This window comes from Muntiacus reevesi, chromosome 6, assembly GCF_963930625.1.
Source record: "Muntiacus reevesi chromosome 6, mMunRee1.1, whole genome shotgun sequence".
In the NCBI taxonomy this organism is placed as follows: domain Eukaryota; kingdom Metazoa; phylum Chordata; class Mammalia; order Artiodactyla; family Cervidae; genus Muntiacus; species Muntiacus reevesi.
In genome coordinates this window covers 9443582-9464685 of record NC_089254.1, presented here as the reverse complement: position 1 = coordinate 9464685, position 21104 = coordinate 9443582, and the positions used below count along the sequence as shown (strand labels likewise).

At 39.4% G+C, this 21104-nt stretch overlaps 1 protein-coding gene across 1 annotated transcript in view; it reads left to right on the top strand.

Moving 5' to 3' along the window:
* The window catches only part of PEX1 (peroxisomal biogenesis factor 1), a 70203-nt gene that overhangs the window by 17495 nt on the left and 31604 nt on the right, over nt 1–21104 (top strand). The window contains exons 6-11 of the mRNA XM_065938647.1: nt 1853–1972; nt 9518–9641; nt 9865–9968; nt 10861–10943; nt 12089–12221; nt 19525–19621. Of these exons, the coding sequence (XP_065794719.1) occupies nt 1853–1972; nt 9518–9641; nt 9865–9968; nt 10861–10943; nt 12089–12221; nt 19525–19621 (661 nt within the window). The remainder of the gene's footprint in view (nt 1–1852; nt 1973–9517; nt 9642–9864; nt 9969–10860; nt 10944–12088; nt 12222–19524; nt 19622–21104) is intronic.

Genomic DNA, 21104 nt, shown 5'->3' with positions numbered 1-21104 from the left:
TAGTATAAGTCTTTCTTTAAGAATTATACTATATTGTGTTAGTTGCTCAGTTGTGTCTGACTCTTTGCAACCCCACGGACTATAGCTTGCCAGGCTTCTCTATCCATGGAATTCTCCAGGGAAGAATACCGGAGTGGGTAGTCATTTCCTCCTCCAAGGGCTCTTCCCAACCCAGGTATTGAACCTGGATCTCCCACATCGCAGGCAGATTCTTTACTGTCTGGGCCACCAGGGAAGCCCCCAATTATACTGTAGTTGATTGACAGTGTTGTTTGTTTCTGGGGTATAGCAAATGGCTTAGTATAAATCTTAGAAAATAATTTTATGTTGCTTGAACTTGCCCAAATTTTGAACTAAAGTATTATAATATTTTATGCACAAGTTGAAAACCAGCGTAATAAATACTATTTAAAGTCCCCCCTCCTCTAGTCTTCCCTGGTGGCTCAGATGGTAAAGAATCTGCCTGCAATGCAGGAGACCAGGGTTCGATCCCTAGTTCGGGAAGATCTCCTAGAGAAGGAAATGGCAACCCACTCCAGTATTCTTGCCTGGAGAATCCCGCGGACGGAGGAGCCTGGCAGGCTACTGTCCACGGGGTCACAGAGTCGGACACGACTGAGTGACTAACAACAGAAGTTCCCGTGGGGACACATTTCTGATTGCAGGGTAGAGTCCTTGTTTGGGTAAGGTTTGTGTGTTTTTCTGGCTAATAAACTTGGACAGGTAAAACCTAAGATAGGTACAGGCCCAGAGAGGTCAAAATTACCTACCTGGGGTAATGAGTCAGTAAGTAGAATGAGGATTCAAACCCTGACAGGCTGACTCTTGAGTTCATGCTTCTGATGGAGCACCCTACAAAGTCTCACGTCTTTAATGCCCAAAGGTTTGCTTCCACCTTCTTGAAAGCAAAGGAATGTCTTGGTACGTGCTGGGGGAAATGCCCGGTGTCGGGAGAGACCCACGGCATGAGATGACCTGGATTCAGAGGTACCCAGGAAGCTCCTTGCCCTGCTGGTGTTGGTTCTTCACTGTGATGGAGAGCGAAAGCAGCACGGCTAGCATTCCACCTCCTCATCCTAGCTTCAGATGTTAATGTTAATTTTGTATGAAATGAGTCACCAGCCTCCTTTATTTTAACCTAATTTTGAACCATCGTGAAATGTAATTTCAGGGTGAGAAGGAAGGACAGGGAAGAACAATGGAAAGGAAAGGGAGTCTCCTTAGTAGATTTCTTTTACGCTCACAGTTTAGACTGTGACCTTTAGGTAGGTGGCTTGCAAGTTGTAATCTCTTCAGCCTACATCACTCTCGGAAGCTCCAGCCGTGCCTCACATTTTCTGTTATCTCTGATCTCTTACTCAAGAAGATCCCACTGCATCTTGAAAATCGTATTGTCTGAACCTGTCAATGGACTTGCTTGTTTCCAGTAATGGTGCTGCCATCAGGCAGGAAGCACTGTTACTTCCTTGGCGTTATATGGTGAGGCTGGGGTGAAAAAGTGGTGATCAGGTCCTGGAGACCAACTGAGACGACAGCGAGGAGCCTGCACTTCCCCTCTGTGGTCAGGTTGGGAGGGTGGCCCGTGAGAGGCGGCAGCTGCCGTCAGGTGCTCAAGCTGGCTTAACCGGCCAGATCAAAACTGACCACCTTCTGATGAGGATGTTAAAAGAAACTACTGTAGGAAAAAGTTGAAATGTTAGCATCATAACAGTACCTGAATGCCCACCTATACTATGAATCATGGCAGTTATCATTTACCTGAGTTGATAGAAATTAATATCAGTGTTTATGCTGTGGAATATTTCTTAAGATTTTAGCATTTATATTTTTAATTCATTTTTATATATTTCAGATTCCAGATGACCTGAGAAAGAGACTAAACATAGAAATGCATGCAGTAGTCAGAATAACTCCAGTGGAAATTACCCCTAAGATTCCAAGATCTCTAAAACTACAACCTACAGAAAACTTAGTGAGTTCACATTTATATGTTATATCACAATTGTTTTACATGCATTGTAAAATTTCTGGTTGCTTTAGCTAAGTAATAACACTGTACTCCTTTATTCTAGAAGGGCAAAGAAGTCTTAATGTCTTTTGGTTTTATTGTGGTAAAATACATATAAGATAAAATGCTGTTTTAACTCTTTCGGTGTGCAATTTAGTGCCATTAAGTACATTTATAACATGAAACCATCACTATTTCTGAAACTTTTCCATCCCCTGAGTAGAAATTTTGTGCCCGTTACACAATCACTCCCCATCCTTTCCTGCCCCAATTCTCAACTGTGATCAGTCTCTGTGAATTTGCTTATTCTAGATCTTATATGCAAGTGGAATCATACAATATTTGCCCTTTGTATCTTGGTTATTTCATTTAACGTGTTGTCAGGGTTTATCCACACTATAGCATATATCAAACTTCATTCCTGTTTATGTTTATTCCTGTATTATGTTTATTCCTTCATTCCTGTTCATTCCTGCATAGTATTCCATTGGATGTATATAGACAGGTTGTTTATTCATCTGTTGATGGACACTTGGGTCATTTCTGCTTTTTTTTTTTTGTTTAACCTGTTGTGATTAATGCTGCTGTGAATATTGATATACAGTATTTGAGTTCCTACTTTCGATTCTTTTGGGTATATACCTAGGAGTTGAATTGCTAGATCATATGGCGTTGTTTACCTCTTTGAGAAACCAAAGAAACCTCTTTGAGGTAAACCATTGTTTACCTCTTCTTTTTTTCCTGCCCTGGAACTTTGTTGCTGCAGGCAGGCATTCTCTAGTTGCAATGAGCAGGGGCTACTCTCCAGTTGCAGTGCACAAACTTCTCACTGCAGTAGCTTCTCTTGTTGCAGAGTATGGGCTCAGTAGTTGCGGCACTTGAGCTTAGTTGCCCCATGGCATGTGGGATCTTCCTGGACCAGGGATCAAACCTGTGTGCCCTTCATTGGCAGGCTGATTCTAAACCACTGGACCACCAGGAAAGTCTGCAAGAAGTCTTTAATGAATGATATAACATATATTGTGTCAATGCAAATATGGATAATTTGGCATTTAAAGGACTGATATTTTTGCTATATCTGGGCAGTTTTTTAAGAAAATTCTCACATGTTTCAGTATTAACACTGCAGTGTAAAAGAGAGCTAGACTGTTTTACTTTTCAACACTTAATTTTGATAGAAACTGATATGGTCAGGAATTGAGGTATGGAACTTCATTTTTTTTGGGGGGGGGACTTAATTATAAAATCTCTGTAGAATATTATCAGGGTTCCTGATAGCTCAGTTGGTAAAGAATCTGGCTGCAATGCAGGAGACCCCAGTTTGGTTCCTGGGTCGGGAAGGCTCACTGGAGAAGGGATAGGATACCCACTCCAGTATTCTTGGGCTTCCTTTGTGGCTCAGCTGGTAAAGAATCTGCCTGCAATGCGGGAGACCTGGTTTGATCCCTGGGTTGGGAAGATGCCCTGGAGAAGGGAAAGGCTACCCACTCCAGTATTCTATCCTGGAGAATTCCATGGACTGCATAGTCCATGGGGTCGCAAAGAGATGCAACTGAGCGACTTTCATTTATTTTCTTTTAGAGTGTTATCATCTGTACCAACTTAGATTACCACTTCTCAGAGAATTGTAACACAGGAAAATTATTACATGTTTAGAAAATGCCAAACATGATTTAATCCTTCTCTGATAATTTGCATTATACTTCTGGATCCTCTGGATAATGATGGTCATTATGTCAAGGTCATCATATAACCATTTTAACAGATCTTTCTGCTTGATGGAACCTCAGATAAAATAGTTTATATTTTGTGACTAGAGAAGAAAACAAATAGAATACATGCCATTTCCATAATAGTATGCAACTGAGCATTTAACATAATTCACTGAACAATATATAGTGATTTATAGTTTTTAACTTTTTGATTCTTTGACCTTCAGTTGTTTTCTGATTTGTACTTCATATTATAGCTGATTTACTTTAGAGTATAGTTGATTTACAGTGTTGTGTTAGTTTCAGAGGTATAGCAGATTGATTCAGTTCTACATATATCCATTCTTTTTCAGATTCTTTTCCCACGTAGATTATTGCTGAACGTTGGCTGGAGTTCTCTGTAGTTCCTTATTGATTATTTTGTATACAGTAGTGTGTATATGTTAATCTCAAATTCCTAATTTATCTTCCCTCCACCTTTGCACTTTGATAACCATAAGTTGTTTTTGGAATCTGTGAGTCTTATTTCTGTTTTGTAAATAAATTTGTATCATTTTTTTATTCCACATATAAGTGAAATCTTTTTCTGCCTGAAATAAAAGTAATTCAATTGGTATGATAATCTAAAGGTCCATCCATGTTGCTGTAATGGCATTATTTCATTCTTTTTCATGATTGAGTAATATTCCATGCTTAACATGTACCGCTTGTTTATTCGTAACTGTCGATGGACATTGAGGTTGCTTCCATGTCTTGGCTTTGTAAATAGTGCTTCAGTGAACATTGGGGCGCATGAAGCCTTTTGAATTAGGGTTCTCTCTGAATAAAAGTCCAGGAATGGGTGAGATTGCTCCATCATACAGTAGTTCTATGTTTAGTTTTTTAAGGAACCTCCATACTGTTCTCCATAATCGTTGTACCAGTTTATATTCACACCATCAGTAGAAAAGGGTTCCCTTTTCTCCATACCCTCTCCAGTATTCATTGTTTGCAGGCTTTTTTTGTCGATGCCTATTCTGACCACTGTGAGGTAGCAACTCATTGTAGTTTTGGTTTGCATTTAATAGTGATGTTGGCCATCTGTTCATGTGCTTTTTGGCATCTATATTTTTTCTTCAGAGAAAAGTGCATTTAGATCTTCTACTAATTTTTTGGCTGTTTTTTTTTGGAGAGAGGGGTTCTTTTTTATACAAACTGCATGGACTATTTGTATATATTGGAGGGTAATCCCTTGTCAGTCATATCAGTTGCAAATATTTTCTCCGATTCTGTGGCTTGCTTTTTTGTGTATAGTTTCCTTTGCTGTGCACAAGGTTTTAGGTATGATTAGGTCCCACCTTTGTTTTTATTTTCGTTACTCTAGGAGGTGGATCAAAAAAGATACTGCTGTGATTTATGTTAGAGTGTTCTGGCTATCTTTTACTCTAAGAATTTTTAAAATTAGATTATAGTTACTTTACAGTGTTTTACAACAAACTGAATTAGCTATTTGTTCAGTCACAAAGTCATGTCTGACTCTGTGTGTGCGACCCCATGGACTGCAGCAACCAGGCCTCCCTGTCCTTCACTGTCTCCCAGACATTGTTCAAACTCATATCCATTGAGTTGGTGATGCCATCTAACCATCTCATCCTCTGCTGACGACTTCTCCTTTTGCCTTAAATCTTTCCCAACATCAGTTTCCAGTGAGTCAACTCTTTGCATCAGGTGGCCAAAGTATTGGAGCTTCAGCATCAGTCCTTTCAATAAATATTCAGAACTGATTTCCTTTAGGATTGACTACTTTAATCACCTGAAGTTCAAGGGACTCTCAAGCATCTTTTCCAGCACTGCAATTTGAAAACATCAATTCTTTGTCTGTCACTCAGCCTTCTTTATGGTCCAGTTCTCTCATCGATACCTGACTAGTGGCAAAGACCCTAGCTTTGACTATATGGACATTTGTCAGTGAAGTGATGTCTTTGCTTTTTAACACAACTGTCTAGGTTTGTCATAGCTTGCTGTCCAAGAAGCAAGCTTCTAATTTCATGGCTGCAGTCACTGTCCTCAGTGATTTTGGAACATAAGAAGAGAAACTCTGTCACTGCTTCTACTTTTTCCCTGTCTATTTGCCATGAAGTGATGGGACCGAATGTCATGATGTTAATTTTTTGAGTGCTGAGTTGTAAGCCATCTTCTTCACTCTCCTCTTTCCCCTTCGTCAAGAGGCTCTTTAGTTCCTCTTCACTTTGTGCCATTAGGGTGGTGTGGTGTCATCTGCATATCTGAGGTTGTTGATATTTCTCCCATCAGTCTTGATTCCAGCTTGTAACTCATCCAGCCCAGTATTTCGCATAATATACTCTCCGTGTAAGTTAAATAAGCAGAGTGACAACATACAGTCTTGACGTACTCCTTTCTCAATTTTGAACCAGTCTGTTGTTCCATGTAAGGTTCTAACTGTTGCTTCTTGACCAGCATACAGGTTTCTCAGAAGGCAGGTGAGGTGGTCTGGTATTCCCATCTCTAAGAATTTTCCGAAGTTTGTTTTGATCGGCTTTCCCACAGTCAGTGAAGCAGAAGTAGTTTTTTTTTTCTGGAATTCCCTTGCTTTGTCTATGATCCAGTGAATGTTGGCAGTTTGATATCGGTTCTTCTGCCTTTTTTAAGTCCAGCTTGTATACCTGGAAGTTCTTGGTTTTTAAGTATTGCTGAAGCGTAGCTTGAAGGATTTTTGAGCATAACCTCACTAGCATGAGAAATGAGTGCAATTGTGTGGTAGTTTTACATTCTTTGGCACTGCCCTTCTTTGGGATTGGAATGAAAACTGGCCTTTTCAAGTCCTGTGGCCACTGCTGGGTTTTCCAAATTTGCTGACATATTGAGTGGAGCACTTTTATAACAGCATCATCTTTTAGAGTTTGAAGTAGCTCAGCTGGAATCCCATCACCTCCACTAGCTTTGTTGATAGTAATGCTTCCTAAAGCCCACTTAACTTCACACTCCAGGATGTCTGGCTCTTGCTGAGTGACAGCACTGTCTTGGTTATCCAGGTCACTAAGAGCCTTTTTGTACAGTTCTTCTGTGTGTTCTTGCCACCTCTCCTAAATCTCTCTTTGTTTTTTCTAGCTTCCGGCTCTTTGTTAAACATTTCTCATATCCTCTCAGTCTGTGCCACCATTCCTTTTTTTGCAATCTTGAGTCATCTTTACTCTAACTACTCTGACATCTTTTCCAGGCACATTGCCTGTCTCTGCTTCACTTAGTTGTTCTTCTGGGGTTCTGTCTTGTTTCTTCGTCTGAAATTTCTCAGCGGGGTCATCCTTCTCACTTTCGCTGTCTGTGGTCTGTGTTCCTCAGGCTGCAGGATTGTGGTTCTTGCTTGTGCTGTCTCCCCACTGTTGGTGAGGTTGATCCAGGGGCTTGACAGGGCTCCTGTTGGGAGGGGCCGCTGCCCGCCCCCGGTGAGTGGGTCTGGGTCTTGTCTCTCTGTCGGCAGGGCTGTGTCAAAGGGTGTGTCTAGAGGCAGCTGTTGGCTCCGGGAGACATTTAGCAGCCTGTCTGTCCGTGAGTAGGCCTGTGTTCCCACCCCGTTGGCTGGCTGTCCTGAGGTGTCCCAGCGCTGGAGCTGCGGGCTGCTGGGTGGGGCCAGGCCCAAGGCTGACCTCCAGAGAGCTCCTGCCGATGAGTATTCCCTGGAGCCTCTGTCACCAGCGTCCTTGTCCTCCGCAGTGAGCCACAGCCAGTCCTCACGTCCCCAGGAAACCTAAGGCCTGCAGGTAGTTTTGGCCCAGGTTCCCATGGAGTCGCTGTTTTGCCCGGGATCCTGGTGCACATGAAACCTTGTCGAGTGCCTGCTCTTAAGCTGCACTGGCCTTCACAGACCAAGTACTCTGCTGGCGCCTCCTCCCAGTGCCAGACCCCCCAGCCTGGGCACCCTGACGTGGGGCTCAGACCTCTCACTCCTGTGGGAGCACTTCTGCAGTACTGTTATTTTCGTTTGTGGGTCTCCCACCCAGCGGGTGTAGGATTTCATTATATCACAGAAGTGCCCCTCCTACTGTCTTATTGTAGGTTTTCTTTGTCTCTGGATGCAGAATATCTTTTATGGTAAGTTCAGGTCTCTTTTGTAGATGTTTGTATACCAGTTAGCTGTGATTTAGCTATTTTCTTGAGAAGAGGTGAGCTGAAGTCCTTTTACTCGCCCTCTTATCTCTGTCTTGTCTCTCAGTATGTTTTTAAAAACCATGTGAAGGAAATTTAGCATTGTCTTGATAACTCCAGGATTTTCAGTCAGATATTTGCTGTCTATATTGCATTGATATTCTTAAGTAATCTTTAAACATATAGTTTAAAAGTCTTCGTAATATGGAACTTTTCTGGCTCTTGATATAAAGTTTTGAGGGGTTTTTTTGGTTTGTTTTTTTGTTTTTTTTTTAGTTTCTAGGAGCTCTGCTTTTAACGTGGTTATTGATCTTGGTGTTTTTTTCAAAAATTAGGTCTTATGTACAAAAATAACTAGCCACTGCTCATTGGTTTTCTGTTTTTTCTCTGGTACGGGCAGTGGGGTATTGCCTTTCCTGTCCCTAGTTGTGTGCTTTGGTGGAAGCTGTGTGACCTTGGCAGGTCTTTCTAGGTTGATTATATCACTTAGGACATAAGGATGTTTGGTTCTAGAGGAACTGTGAGTTGCTTTCTGATTCTAAAAGTCTTGATTTTAAAATAGTTTTCATTTTATGACGTTCTCTAGGTTTTTAATCCCATTTTCCAATAATATACAAAGAAGTAACTGACTTATTTCTGTAATTTTTAAGAGTGGGAAAGTGATGCCTTTTCTTAGTTTAGCTTGCTTTTTTAGTGGTGAGCGTATTGTAAACTGAGTTTAATCAGTGGATCTAATGGATAAAGAGAGATAACAGATATGAGGTGTTATATATGAGCTGTTAGATAATAGATATGGGAGTTGTGAAATGGTAGAAGTTTATTCTCCTAGGCAGATAGTGTCTTTCACATATGAATTTTGGTTAGTTCTGATTTGTATTTCAAGAAGATTATTTAAACTTAATAATATTAATCTAAAAGTTTCAGAAATTAGCAGTGTTTTTCTCAGAATTTCTTCATATCTTTTAAACAGTTTATTAACACTCTACTTGTTGAACGTATCAGCCTTCATAGAAAAAAGAGAAAGTGACACTAACATATAAAGAGTTTGTTTTTCTCATGTGCAAAGAAGTTTGGAGGAACTCACAGGTGGTTAAACCATGTAACCAAGGACCCGGGCTCCTTTGATCTTTCTCTCCTGTCATCTTTGTCTCTCCTCCTCTTAGATGTGAGGTATCTGCGGTGTAATAGACAGCGCGTCTGCATTCTTGGCAGCAGAAGGACAGGTGCAAAGCAAAACTCTTCTCCTTGCAGGGGTTCTCTACCGTTTAGTTAGGGAGAGAAGGCCTTCTCTTGGATCACTGATGGTGATGCGTTGGCCACACACAGGCACACACAGCTCCAGGCTGGGAACAGAGGAGCTGCTCCCTGACGACAGAGTTTGCTTCAGAGGAAGCAAGAGAGACTGGGGCTGGCATGGTTATCAAGTGAGCTAAATTGTGCTCTGTGCATCACTGGGCATGGAAAAAAGGAGCATTTGCAACTTTGCCACTGTGTGCCTCTTTCCTCAGGCTGCACCATACTCATTGTACTGTAACGTCAAGTCCCAAATCTGTGCCGGTGACCATCATTTTACCGGCAAGATAAGGTATTAAAATAAGACTGTTAAGTTCAGGTGATAGAATATCGTTACTGTTTCTTTCCTTTCCCCTGGCAGTCTAAGGATGTCAGTGAAGAAGACATAAAAACTGTGTTCTATTCATGGCTCCAGCAGTCTGCCACTACCACAATTCCTCTGATAGTGTCAGAGGAAGAATACATTAAACTGGAAATGAAAGATGGTGAGTATATTTTATTCGTTATTTTGATATTTTTCCTATTAAGAAGTTGGAAATTTTTTCATTGTTTTTCCATCTTGTGATAGGTATGAACAGGAAACCTAATAATGATAATTAAACAATAGATTTTATGTATCAAAGAATCCTTTTATTTAAACATAAATAAATTTAAATTATTTTATCTCAGCTGCAGTACTAACTACATTTATTACTTCCTTTTTAATAGGGTTGAAGGAGTTTTCTCTGAATATCATTCATTCTTGGGAAAAGAAAAAAGAAAAAAGTATTTTTCTATTGAGTACCAATCTGCTGCAGAAGATGACAATACAAGTAATTACATACTACTGAATACTTAATGATAATATTTTCACATGTGATTGATTCTAAAGTATGAATTTACTTCTTAAGACCTTGCATCCTAAACTGTATTAGAAACTCAAATGATAAGAGTAAGGAATAACTTGATTTAAAATATTTTATTCTGTAGTCTCTTTAACTTACTTAAGCAAATGATTGATTTATCCTAAATTTAAAATGGATGCTTCAGCAAAATTGTTCCAGGAATAGAATTGATCATGTTAACTGGCCAACGGATCATGATTTAAACTCTTCTAGTATTGGAATAAATGAAAACTTAGCTGAAGGGGTAACTTTTTTTTTATTCATATTTTTATTTGCAGTTTTGCTACACAGCCCATATTATTTTGTCAGTTCTTAAATTCTCAACACTTCACAACTATTATCAGATTACTTTTTTCCCAGATACATTTTTAAAGTACTCTTTTTAGAACATTATATTTTGGTTAAGATATTTACTCTTGTCATTGTAGAACTGAAGATGAATTAAAGTCATTTAGAATTTCAGTGGTTTGAAACTAGATGTTATTTCTCTACTTTTGAAATACAATTTAAGGAATACCATTCAGAAATTATAAAGATGGAAGATTGTGAAAAGAATGTGACGTAAATCAAAATTGCAAATAAAGATATATCTCTAAACTGCATGAAGACATTCTTCACTGCTTGTTGACTATAACTATTTATATTCCTTAGATGAGTAAATTGTTATTGTCAAGGTTATTTTAAGTAATAATCTTGCATGCACACTATATCTTTTCTCTCTGGTGTAATAGAATCAGCAATTCAGTTTCCTGGAACCCAAGAAAAGCAGGCAAAAGGTATTACTTTGACATGTAAAATTGATTTTTCCTTGCTACTATAGGTCCTTCTAGATCCTATGGTAAAAGAAGAAAACAGTGAGGAAATTGACTTTATTCTTCCTTTTTTAAAGCTGAACTGCTTGGGGTAAGAAGTTATGGCCAAACTGGCACATTTAGACACGTTTTACATTACCTGTCTTAGGGCTTTTATGTGTAAATATTAAATTAGATGTCGGTGTCATTGACTAGTCTTACTAATGTAATGGTAGATAGTTTTTTCAAGGATTGTTTCTGTTTTCATACCTGGCTTAGTAATTTGCCTTCTCTTCTCAGATAAACTGAATGTCTGAAACGTATTAGAAATTTTACTTTGCGATTTGATCTGTGAGAAGAGAGCCAACTAGATATGACCTGGATCGTACATGCTTGAATAAAACAATAATCTTTTGAAATTAATAAATTAGCTTTGAAAGTTAAATCCAAAGACATTAGTTGAGTGTTTAAAAATATTTCAAATTAAGTTATTCCTTCACTGTCTTATAGATGTACTGATGGATGGGAATTATCTGTGTTTTCCTTAACTTTTAAGACAAATTTGAAAAGAACCTCCTCAATTTCTGTAGCCCTTAATACAGTATAAGAATCTCACATAAACTGTTGCTTCTTAGAATTCGTCACAGAGGCCTTTAATGGATGTAGTAGTAGTGATGTGATTTTCTGTAATAGTATAATCTAGAAAGGTTTTAGTTAAAGGATTAAACTACAAAGCAACAATTAATCTGCTTTTTAAAGTAAATAATTTACTTTATAAAGTAAAAACTCTGCAGACTAATTTTAAGAATTTATGATGTTTATTATCAGAAATAAACTGGCAGAATCAGGAAGTAGGTTAAAGTTCATGTTTGTGTAATCTTCAGATTGAAACTGGATTTCAAAGATGATGTTTAAGAGGAAATAAGTCTTCAGTTAGTTATCCTAATACTTTAAAAGCACTCATGTATGATAATGTTGAATAACAAGCCAGAAATCATTTTGAGGGGGATATATGTGTGTATTAAGACAAATCCCCTTAAGGATTCCTATTTGGACAGAATTTCTAGTTACTGCACATGTTTGAAAGTAGTAGAATTAGTTTTAAAATCTGTGACTCAGATTTGGCATTAAATCATTTCACTTTCAAGTAAAGGAAAATTTCCAAAATTTTACTCTCTATACCTGTGAAGAAAAATTGTTTATAGCTAGATTTTATCCTGTTTTAGTGTTTGATCATGCAGTTTACATGTTTTGCAGAGGAGTGAATTCCTTGGGCGTCTCCTCCATGGAGCACATCACTCACAGCCTCCTGGGGCGCCCTTTGTCTCGGCAGCTGGTGTCCCTTGTGGCAGGACTTAGGAATGGGGCCCTTTTACTCACAGGAGGAAAGGTATGTGGTTAAAATATGCTCATTCATTAGCAATTTTTTTAACTTTCAAAAAAAAATTTTAAATATTTGTATGGCTGCAGCTGGCCTTAGTTGCAGCATGCAGGGTCTTTTAGCTGTGCCAGGCAGCCTCTTGGTTGCAGCCTGTGGGATCTAGTTCCCTGGCCAGGGATGAGACCTGGGCCCGCTACATTGGGAATGCAGAGTCTTAGCCACTGGACCATCAGGGAAGTACCTGATTAGCCATTTTTAATTCCTCTCTCTTTGAGTTTTAATCATGTTATATAGGGTTGTTGACACGATAGATGGAAATAATTTATTCATTCACTAATATTTTTGAGTGCCTGCTATTAGATATTGAGAAAACACTGTTGAATTAGGTGATGCTCTCCCTGCTCTTTTTCTATTTCAGTTGATATGATTGTATGAATATTCTTTTTTATGATGCTGGTGGGGTGTTAAATAGGGATTCCCTGGTGTAGTAAAAAATCCACCTGTCAATGCAGGAGGCACAGGTTTGATCCCTGAGTTGGGAAGATCCCCTAGAGAAGGAAATGGCACCCTGCTCCAATATTCTTGCCTGGAAAATCTCATGGACAGAGGAGCCTGGCAGACTGCAGTCCATGAGGTCGCAAAGGGTCAGACATGGCTTAGTGACTAAACAGCAACAAAGGGTGATAACGGGGCTGATTAATTTTGAAATGTTGAATCAGCCATTCAGCTCTGTAATAAATCCCACCTGGTAGTGGTCTGTTATTCTTTTTATACTTTGCTGAGTTCTGTTTGCTGATATTCTGTTGAGGACTTTCGCATGTAAATTCACAGTCAATATTAGCCTGTGGTTCTGCCTTTGGTTTTGCTCTCAGAGTAATACTGGCCTCACAGAATGAGTTGAAAAGTGTTCCCTTCTGTTCTGTTTTTTGGAAGAGATTGTATAAAATTGATGTAAATTCTTTAAAATGTTTGGTAAAATCTCCACTGAAACCATCTGTGCCTAAAGCTTTCTTTATATATTTTTTATAAATTCAGAGTCTTTAATCATCTGTTTCATTTTGGCAGGTGTTTGGTAATTTGTAGCTTTTGAGGAATGTGTCTGTTTCTTCTAAGTTGTCAAATTTGTGAGCATGAAGTTGCTTGTAGCATTCTCTAACTGTGCTCTTTTAAAAAATTTTTTATAGGAGTATAGTTGCTTTAGTGGAGAAGGGAATGGCACCCCACTCCAGTATTCCTGCCTGAAGAATGCTCCACGAACAGAGGAGCCTGGTGGGCTGCAGTCCATGGGTCACAGAGAGTCGGGCACGACTGAGTGACTGACAGTGTGGTTGCTTGACATGCTAGTTTCCACTGTACAGCAGTGAGTCAGCTGGAGGTGTACGTGCGCGCCCTGTTTCTTAGACTCCCTTCCCGTTTGCTTGTGTCCCGTTTGCTCACCGTGGAGCGTTGAGGAGAGCTCCCTGAGATATACAGTAGTGTTCTTATTGGTTATCTGCTTTGTACGTCGCATCAGTAGTATATATGTGTCAGTCCCAGTCTCCTAATTCATCCCACCACCCCTCCTTTCCTCACTCGATGTCCATAGGTTTGTTTCTACGCCTGTGTCTCTATTTCTGCTTTGCAGATAAGATCTTCTATACCCTTTGTCTAGATTCCACATATATGCATTAATATGATATTTGTTCTTCTGACTTACTTCACTCCGTGACAGTTTCCAAGTCCATTCACATCTCTACAAATGACCCAGTTTCGTTCCTTTTTACGGCTGAGTAATATTCCTCTCTGTGTGTGTGTGTGTGGGTGTGGGTGTGTGTGCGCACGCACGCACACACATGCACCACATCTTTTTTTTTTTTTTTTTTACCACCAGAAGCATTTTGTGTTGGGGTGTAGCCGAATATTGTGAGTTTCAGGCGGACAGTGAAGGGACTCAGCCATGCGTATAGGTGTGGCATTCTCCCCCAGCTCCCTTCCCGTCTAGGCTGCCACGTAACATCGGGCAGAGTTCCTTGTGCTCACCAGCAGTGTCCTGTCGATCACCCATTTTAAGTATAGCGGTGTGCACATGACCTTCCCACAGTCCTTACTGTCCCCTCCCCCTGGCAGCCAGGAGTTCGTTTTCTACCTCTGTGAGTTTCTTTCCCTTTTGTAAGTAAGTTCTTTTGTATCATTTCTGTTTAGGTTCCGTATATTAGGGATGTCATATGATATTTTTCCTTCTCTGTCTGACTGACTTCACTCTGTATGACAGTCTCCAGGTCCATTCACATCTCTACAGGTTTCCCGACTTTGTTTATTTTTACGGCTGAGTAGCATTCCAGTGTGTGTGTGTTTGTCCGTATGCCGCATCGTCTGTATCCGTTCCTCTGATGGTCATGTCTTAGCCTGCTTCCTTGTCCTCGCTGTTGTAAGTGGTGCTGCAGTGAATATTGGGCTGCAGGTGTCTTTTTTAATTATGTTTTCCTCTGGATGTCTCCACTAATGGGATTGCTGGATCATATGGTAGTTCTGTTTTTAGTTTTTTCAGGAACCTCCATACTGTCCTCCACAGTGGCTGTAGCAGTTTATATTCCCAACAGCAGCACTTCTTACTGTGCTTTTCATAGATGGGAAATCTGTTATGTCCTGTTTCCTGATATTGGTAATTTGTATCTTCTCTTGTTTTAATCTTTGTCAGTCTTACTAGAGGTTCCCTGCTCTTTGAAGGGGCTTAGAGTTTTCTCCTCTACCAACGCAGTATTTTTTCCAGGGCTGGAATGTGATTTTTGTGAGTCTTTGTGTGGTGTTTTTTTTTTTTCAATTCAAAATCATAAGGCTTTTTTGTTTCTATTCACTTTTTGCTCCAGTATAATAACTTTTTTCCTCTTACTACCCCAGTTGCTTTCTTTTGATTTCTTACTTAAAATACAGCAACTACTCCAGTAATCCCAAGTTTCTACTTTAGTAAACTAGAAACAGAAGAGCAAATTAAATCCAATGTAAGCAGAAGAAATAATATGAATTAGAGCAGAAACCATTGAAGTGAAAACAGGAAATCAGTAGAGAAAATCAGTGACACCAAAGGCTTTTTTTTTTTTTAAAGGTCAGTAAAAATTGATAAACCCTTAGGCAGGCTAAGAAAAAAAAAAAGGATACAAATCACTAGTATAAGAAATGAAAAAGAGGGCAGATCCCACAGACATTGAAAGGATAGTAAAGCTCTGTGTTGACCTAGTGGGGTATAACGGGCAGGGGGCGGGGGCGAGGCCCAAGAGGGAGAGTAAGCGTGTACTTAAGCTGATTCATCTTGTAGGCAGAAACACCCAGCATGGTAAAGCGGTTATCCTCCAATTACAACATTTTAAAAGCGGATAATAAAGTAGTAATAGTAATAAACAGCTTGTGCCCCTAAAAATTTTTAGCTCTATGCCTAAAAATTAGATAACCTAGTTAAATAAACCAATTCCTTGAAAGACACAGGTGCCAAAACTCACACAAGAAGAATAATGACAATACAAAATGGCTTACATCTATTAAAGAAATTGAGTCTGTAATTAATATCATTCCAAACAGAAAGCACACACCCAGATGGGCGCACTGGGTACGTTCTACCAAACTCTCAAGGAAGAAATTATCCCGGTTGTCTACAGTCTCTTCCAGTGGGTGGAAGCAGAGGAAAATCTTCTAGTTTATTCTGTGAGGCCAGCATTACATAATACCAAAACAAGACAGGCATCACAAGAAAACTACTGACTAAGATCTATCAGGAATACAGGTGTAGAAATCCCTAATAAAATATTAGCAAATGTGATGAACTAATGTATAAAAAGAATTCAGTTCAATTCAGTCGCTCAGTCGTGTCCCACTCTCTGTGCCCCCATGAACTGCAGCACGCCAGGCCTCCCTGTCCATCACCAACTCCCAGAGTTTACCCAAACCCATGTCCATTGAGTCGCTGATGCCATCCAACCATCTCACCCTCTTTCATCCCCTTCTCCTCCTTCCCCCAATCCCTCCCAGCATCAGGGTCTTTTCCAATGAGTCAACTCTTAGCATGAGGTGGCCAAAGTATTGGAGTTTCAGCTTCAGCATCAGTCCTTCCAATGAACACCCAGGACTGATCTCCTTTAGGATGGACTGGTTGGATCTCCTTGCAGTCCAGGGACTCTCAAGAGTCTTCTCCAACACCACAGTTCAACATAATCAAGCAGGGTTTATTCCAGATATACAGGGCTGCCACAATATAGCAGTTACTCTCAATGTTCTCTGAATTACCTATGTCAGATTTCAAAATATATCATCGTAGTAGAATATTATTTTAAAAAACAATGTCCTATTGACTCAAAAATCAGACCTCCGCCATCTGACTTGGGGGTAGCATGGTTAATGAGACTAGTGGAAGAACTGAATTTGAGTCCCACTTCTCTTATGTACTTACTGGCTGTGACTTAAGGCAGTTTTTCAGTTTCTAACCTTGCCTTTAGGATTAATTTCACTTAAGAGAAATAATATATATGAAAGGGCTTTGTAAACTGAAAAGTGCTAAAATATGAATTACTTTGAGTGAGAGAAAAGGCCTCTGACTAAACCAAAAGTATAACAGGTGGGACATACAGCCCAGTACCCCTAATTTCTTTATTCTTTAGGGTCCACTGACTTTAAACATAAATGCAATTCTCTAAACTATAATGATGGTAGTATTGTTGAATGCCTGCTAAATTTCAGACTTTACACAAGAAGGTTGGCTGTTTTTCCTGTTCACAGTAATGAAAAGCAAAATATTAGAACTGGTGCAGGGCTATTAAAAGCCAGGCAGGGACTTCTCTGGTTGTCCAGTGGATAAGACTGCACTTTATCGCCGGGGGGCTGAGATTTGATCCCTGGTCAGGGGACTAGATCCCACATGCCACAACTAAGGCCTGGTTCAACCTAAATAAATAAAAAATATATATTTTAAATACAAAGCTCGTCAAAGCAACAATGGTAAGAAATAGCAGCAGACTGAGGGAGGAAGCCTATATTAAAAGAATTATAGAAACCTAACAGAAGCAGAAGATTTTAAGAAGATGTGGCAAGAATATACAGAAGAACTGTACAAAAAAGATCTTCACGACCCAGATAATCACGATGGTGTGATCACTCACCTAGAGCCAGACATCCTGGAATGTGAAGTCAAGTGGGCTTTAGAAAGCATCACTATGAACAAAGCTAGTGGATGTGATGGAATTCCAGTTGAACTATTTCAAATCCTGAAAGATGATGCTGTGGAAGTGCCACACTCAATATGCCAGCAAATTTGGACAACTCAGCAGTGGCCACAGGACTGGAAAAGGTCCGTTTGCCTTCTAATCCCAAAAAAGGCAATGCCAAAGAATGCTCAAACTACCGCACAATTGCACTCATCTCACACACTAGCAAAGTAATGCTCAAAATTCTCCAAGCGAGGCTTCAACAGGACATGAACCATGAGCTTCCAGATGTTCAAGCTGATTTTAGAAAAGGCAGAGGAACCAGAGATCAAATTGCCAACATCCGCTGGATCAATGAAAAAGCAAGAGAGTTTCAGAAAAGCATCTATTTCTGATTTATTGACTTTTAAAGCCTTTGACTATGTGGATCAAAATAAACTGGAAAATTCTGAAAGGGATGGGAATATCAGACCACCTGACCTGCCTCTTGAGAAACCTGTATACAGGTCAGGAAGCAACAGTTAGAACTGGACATAGAACAACAGACTGGTTCCAACTAGGAAAAGTAGTATGTCAAGGCTGTATATTGTCACCCTGCTTATTTAACTTATATGCAGAGTACATCATTAGAAATGCTGGACTGGAAGAAGCACAAGCTGGAATCAAGATTGCCGGGAGAAATATCAATAACCTCAGATATGCAGATGACACCACCCTTATGGCAGAAAGTGAAGAGGAACTAAAAAACCTGTTGATGAAAGTGAAAGGGGAGAGTGAAAAAGTTGGCTTAAAGCTCAACATTCAGAAAACTAAGATCATGGCATCTGGTCTCATCACCTCATGGGAAATAGATGGGGAGACAGTGGAAACAGTGTCAGACTTTATTTTTGGGGGCTCCAAAATCACTGCAAATGGTGACTGCAGCCATGAAATTAAAAGACGTTTATTTCTTGGAAGGAAAATTATGACCAACTTAGACAGCATATTAAAAAGCACAGACATTACTTTGCCAACAAAGGTCCATCTAGTCAAGGCTATGGTTTTTCCAGTGGTCATGTATGGGTGTGAGAGTTGGACTGTGAAGAAAGCTGAGCACCAAAAAATTGATGCTTTTGAACTGTGGTGTTGGAGAAGACTCTTGAGAGTCGCTTGGACTGCGAGGAGATCCAACCAGTCCATCTTGAAAGAGATCAGTCCTGGGTCTTCATTGGAAGGACTGATGCTGAAGCTGAAACTCCAATACTTTGGCCACCTCATGCAAAGAGTTGACTCACTGGAAAAGACCCTGATGCTGGGAGGGATTGGGGGCAGGAGGAGAAGGGGACGACAGAGGATGAGATGGCTGGATGGCATCACTGACTCGATGGGCATGAGTTTGAGTAAACTCCGGGAGTTGGTGATGGACAGGGAGGCCTGGAGTGCTGCGATTCATGGGGTCTCAAAGAGTCGGATACAACTCCGTTCAGAGCGTCTGAACGGAACTGAAGTCTTCTAGGGGGCACTTAGAGCAGTGTTTAGCAAAATTTAAATGTGTATACCCTTTGATATAGTATTAACTTGTAGAAATTTATTCTGAAGGTATAATCTGACAAACAAACATATCTGCATGGATATTTATTTTAGCTTTACTTCTCATGGTTAATAGTTGGGAGTAACATAAATACACATCAGGAAGTGTTTTGACAAGCACATGATGGTCCAGTGCATCTCAGAGTGGTATTGTACGAGAGAGCTGATGAACCTCTATGTCTGTTGGTAAAGAGGACAGTGATTTATTGTAAACCCTCAGGAGTACTGTAACCCCAGCTTAATACATTTGCATAAAATGTGTATGGAGTGTCTGTAAGGAAGATATGGCAAAACAGTGGACAGTAATTTTGGGAGGTGGGGTGATTACGGATTTTTTTTAAGCTTTTGTCTCTGCTAAGTATTTATAGTTATCTTGTATTTTTTTTAATGTTATTTTTAAATTAGGGATGTGGATTTTCTTCTTTTTCCCCAGCTTTTTTGAGATGTAGTTGTTATATGGCATTGTGTAGTATATACTTGACTGATGAGGCTGAATCTTGGTGGTTACCACAGTGACAAGGGCTATTGCTGGGACTGAATACCTTGAGAGTTCTTACGACACAGTTGTTTTCTAGGGAAGTGGAAAATCAACTTTAGCAAAGGCAATCTGTAAAGAAGCATTTGACACACTGGATGCCCATGTGGAAATAATTGACTGTAAAGCTTTACGAGGTATGAATATGGTAATATTACGTCTACATAAATGTCTTTTGGTAGAAAGAAATGTTACTGTTTAATGCTGCTAAGTAGTAAATACAAATAGCTAATTTTTATTTAATTTTTCTGTTTGTCATTTGGTCATTGAAATTACTTAGAAATTTTAGATCTTTGGCATTCTAATGTTTTTAATAAAAATTTTAAAACTCCCCATATTTGCTGTAGGCTTTTTTTTTCCCTACCCAAAACTCTTTGTAGACAGTACTCCTAAAAAATGCCAATTTGCACAACTCTGAGAAAATTAGTATTTAGAATATACTCTAATTGGGATAGGTTACTTCTGAATTGCTTTGGGGAACTCGTAGGGTGACTGCTTCAGGGGAGGGAAAGTGGGTGGCTGTAGACAGCAGAGAGGAAATTTACAATCTACCACACACAGCTGACTCTTGAACAGTGAGTGTCTTAGGGGTACCAAGCCTCCATGAAGCCAAAAATCTTTGTATAACTTATAGTCAGCCCTCTGAACACGTGGTTCTGCTGTATCCACGAATTCAACCAACCTTGAATGGTATAGCACTGTAGTATTTCCTACTGGAAAAAATCCACGTATATATAAGTACACTTGCACAGTTCAAACCTGTGTTGTTCAAGGGTCAACTGTACACTTGTACTTCTGAAAGTCTGTGACCTATTATTATCCAGTAGTTTAAGAATCAGAAAAATTTTACTGAGTAGTTAATTTTTTCTCCCCTTGCTACCTCTCCTATTCACAACTAGTCATTATATTGTGTTTATTAATCTAGCATATAGTAAACAACTAAGAAATAGCCTTTTAAAAAAAATTTTTTTTATGTGGACCATTTTTAAAGTCCTTATTGAATTTGTTAGAATATTGTTTCTGTTTTATGTTTTGGTTTTCCGGCCACAAGGCATATGGGATCCTAGCTCCCTGGCCAGGGAATGAACCTGCACCCCTTGCATTGGAAGGTGAAGTCTCAATCACTGGACTGCCAGGGAAGTCCCAAGAAATAGCCTTTGAAAACCCATCACTTCATATTCTATAAAGTTGGTTTTTAGAGACCTTGTCCTTCTCTTAGAGTGTTGTTTGCAGCCTCATGTGAAAATTTTAAGATTGAAGTAACAGGAAGTCTTGACCTTTCTTATGAATTGGTATGTTCTCTATTCTTTGAAAATGAAAAGTTTGTAATTCACCGTGAAGATGGAAGTCAAATTAGTAATTTGAATATAGCAATTCTAGGATCTTGAGGCAGCTACATTTGTGCTTGCTTTTATCTGATTCTTGACCCCTTACTTTCATTTATATTTCCCCACATCCTGATTTTATTTTACTGTTTTGTTATAAATAGGGATCTGAAATTCTCCATGGAATGAACAAACACATATGTATAGAAATTATAGTAGCATAGTCTTTCAGTTTTATAAAATTCAGTACTTTACTGAGTCCTTTGAAGCTGTATTAATTAAATTGTGTTAATGA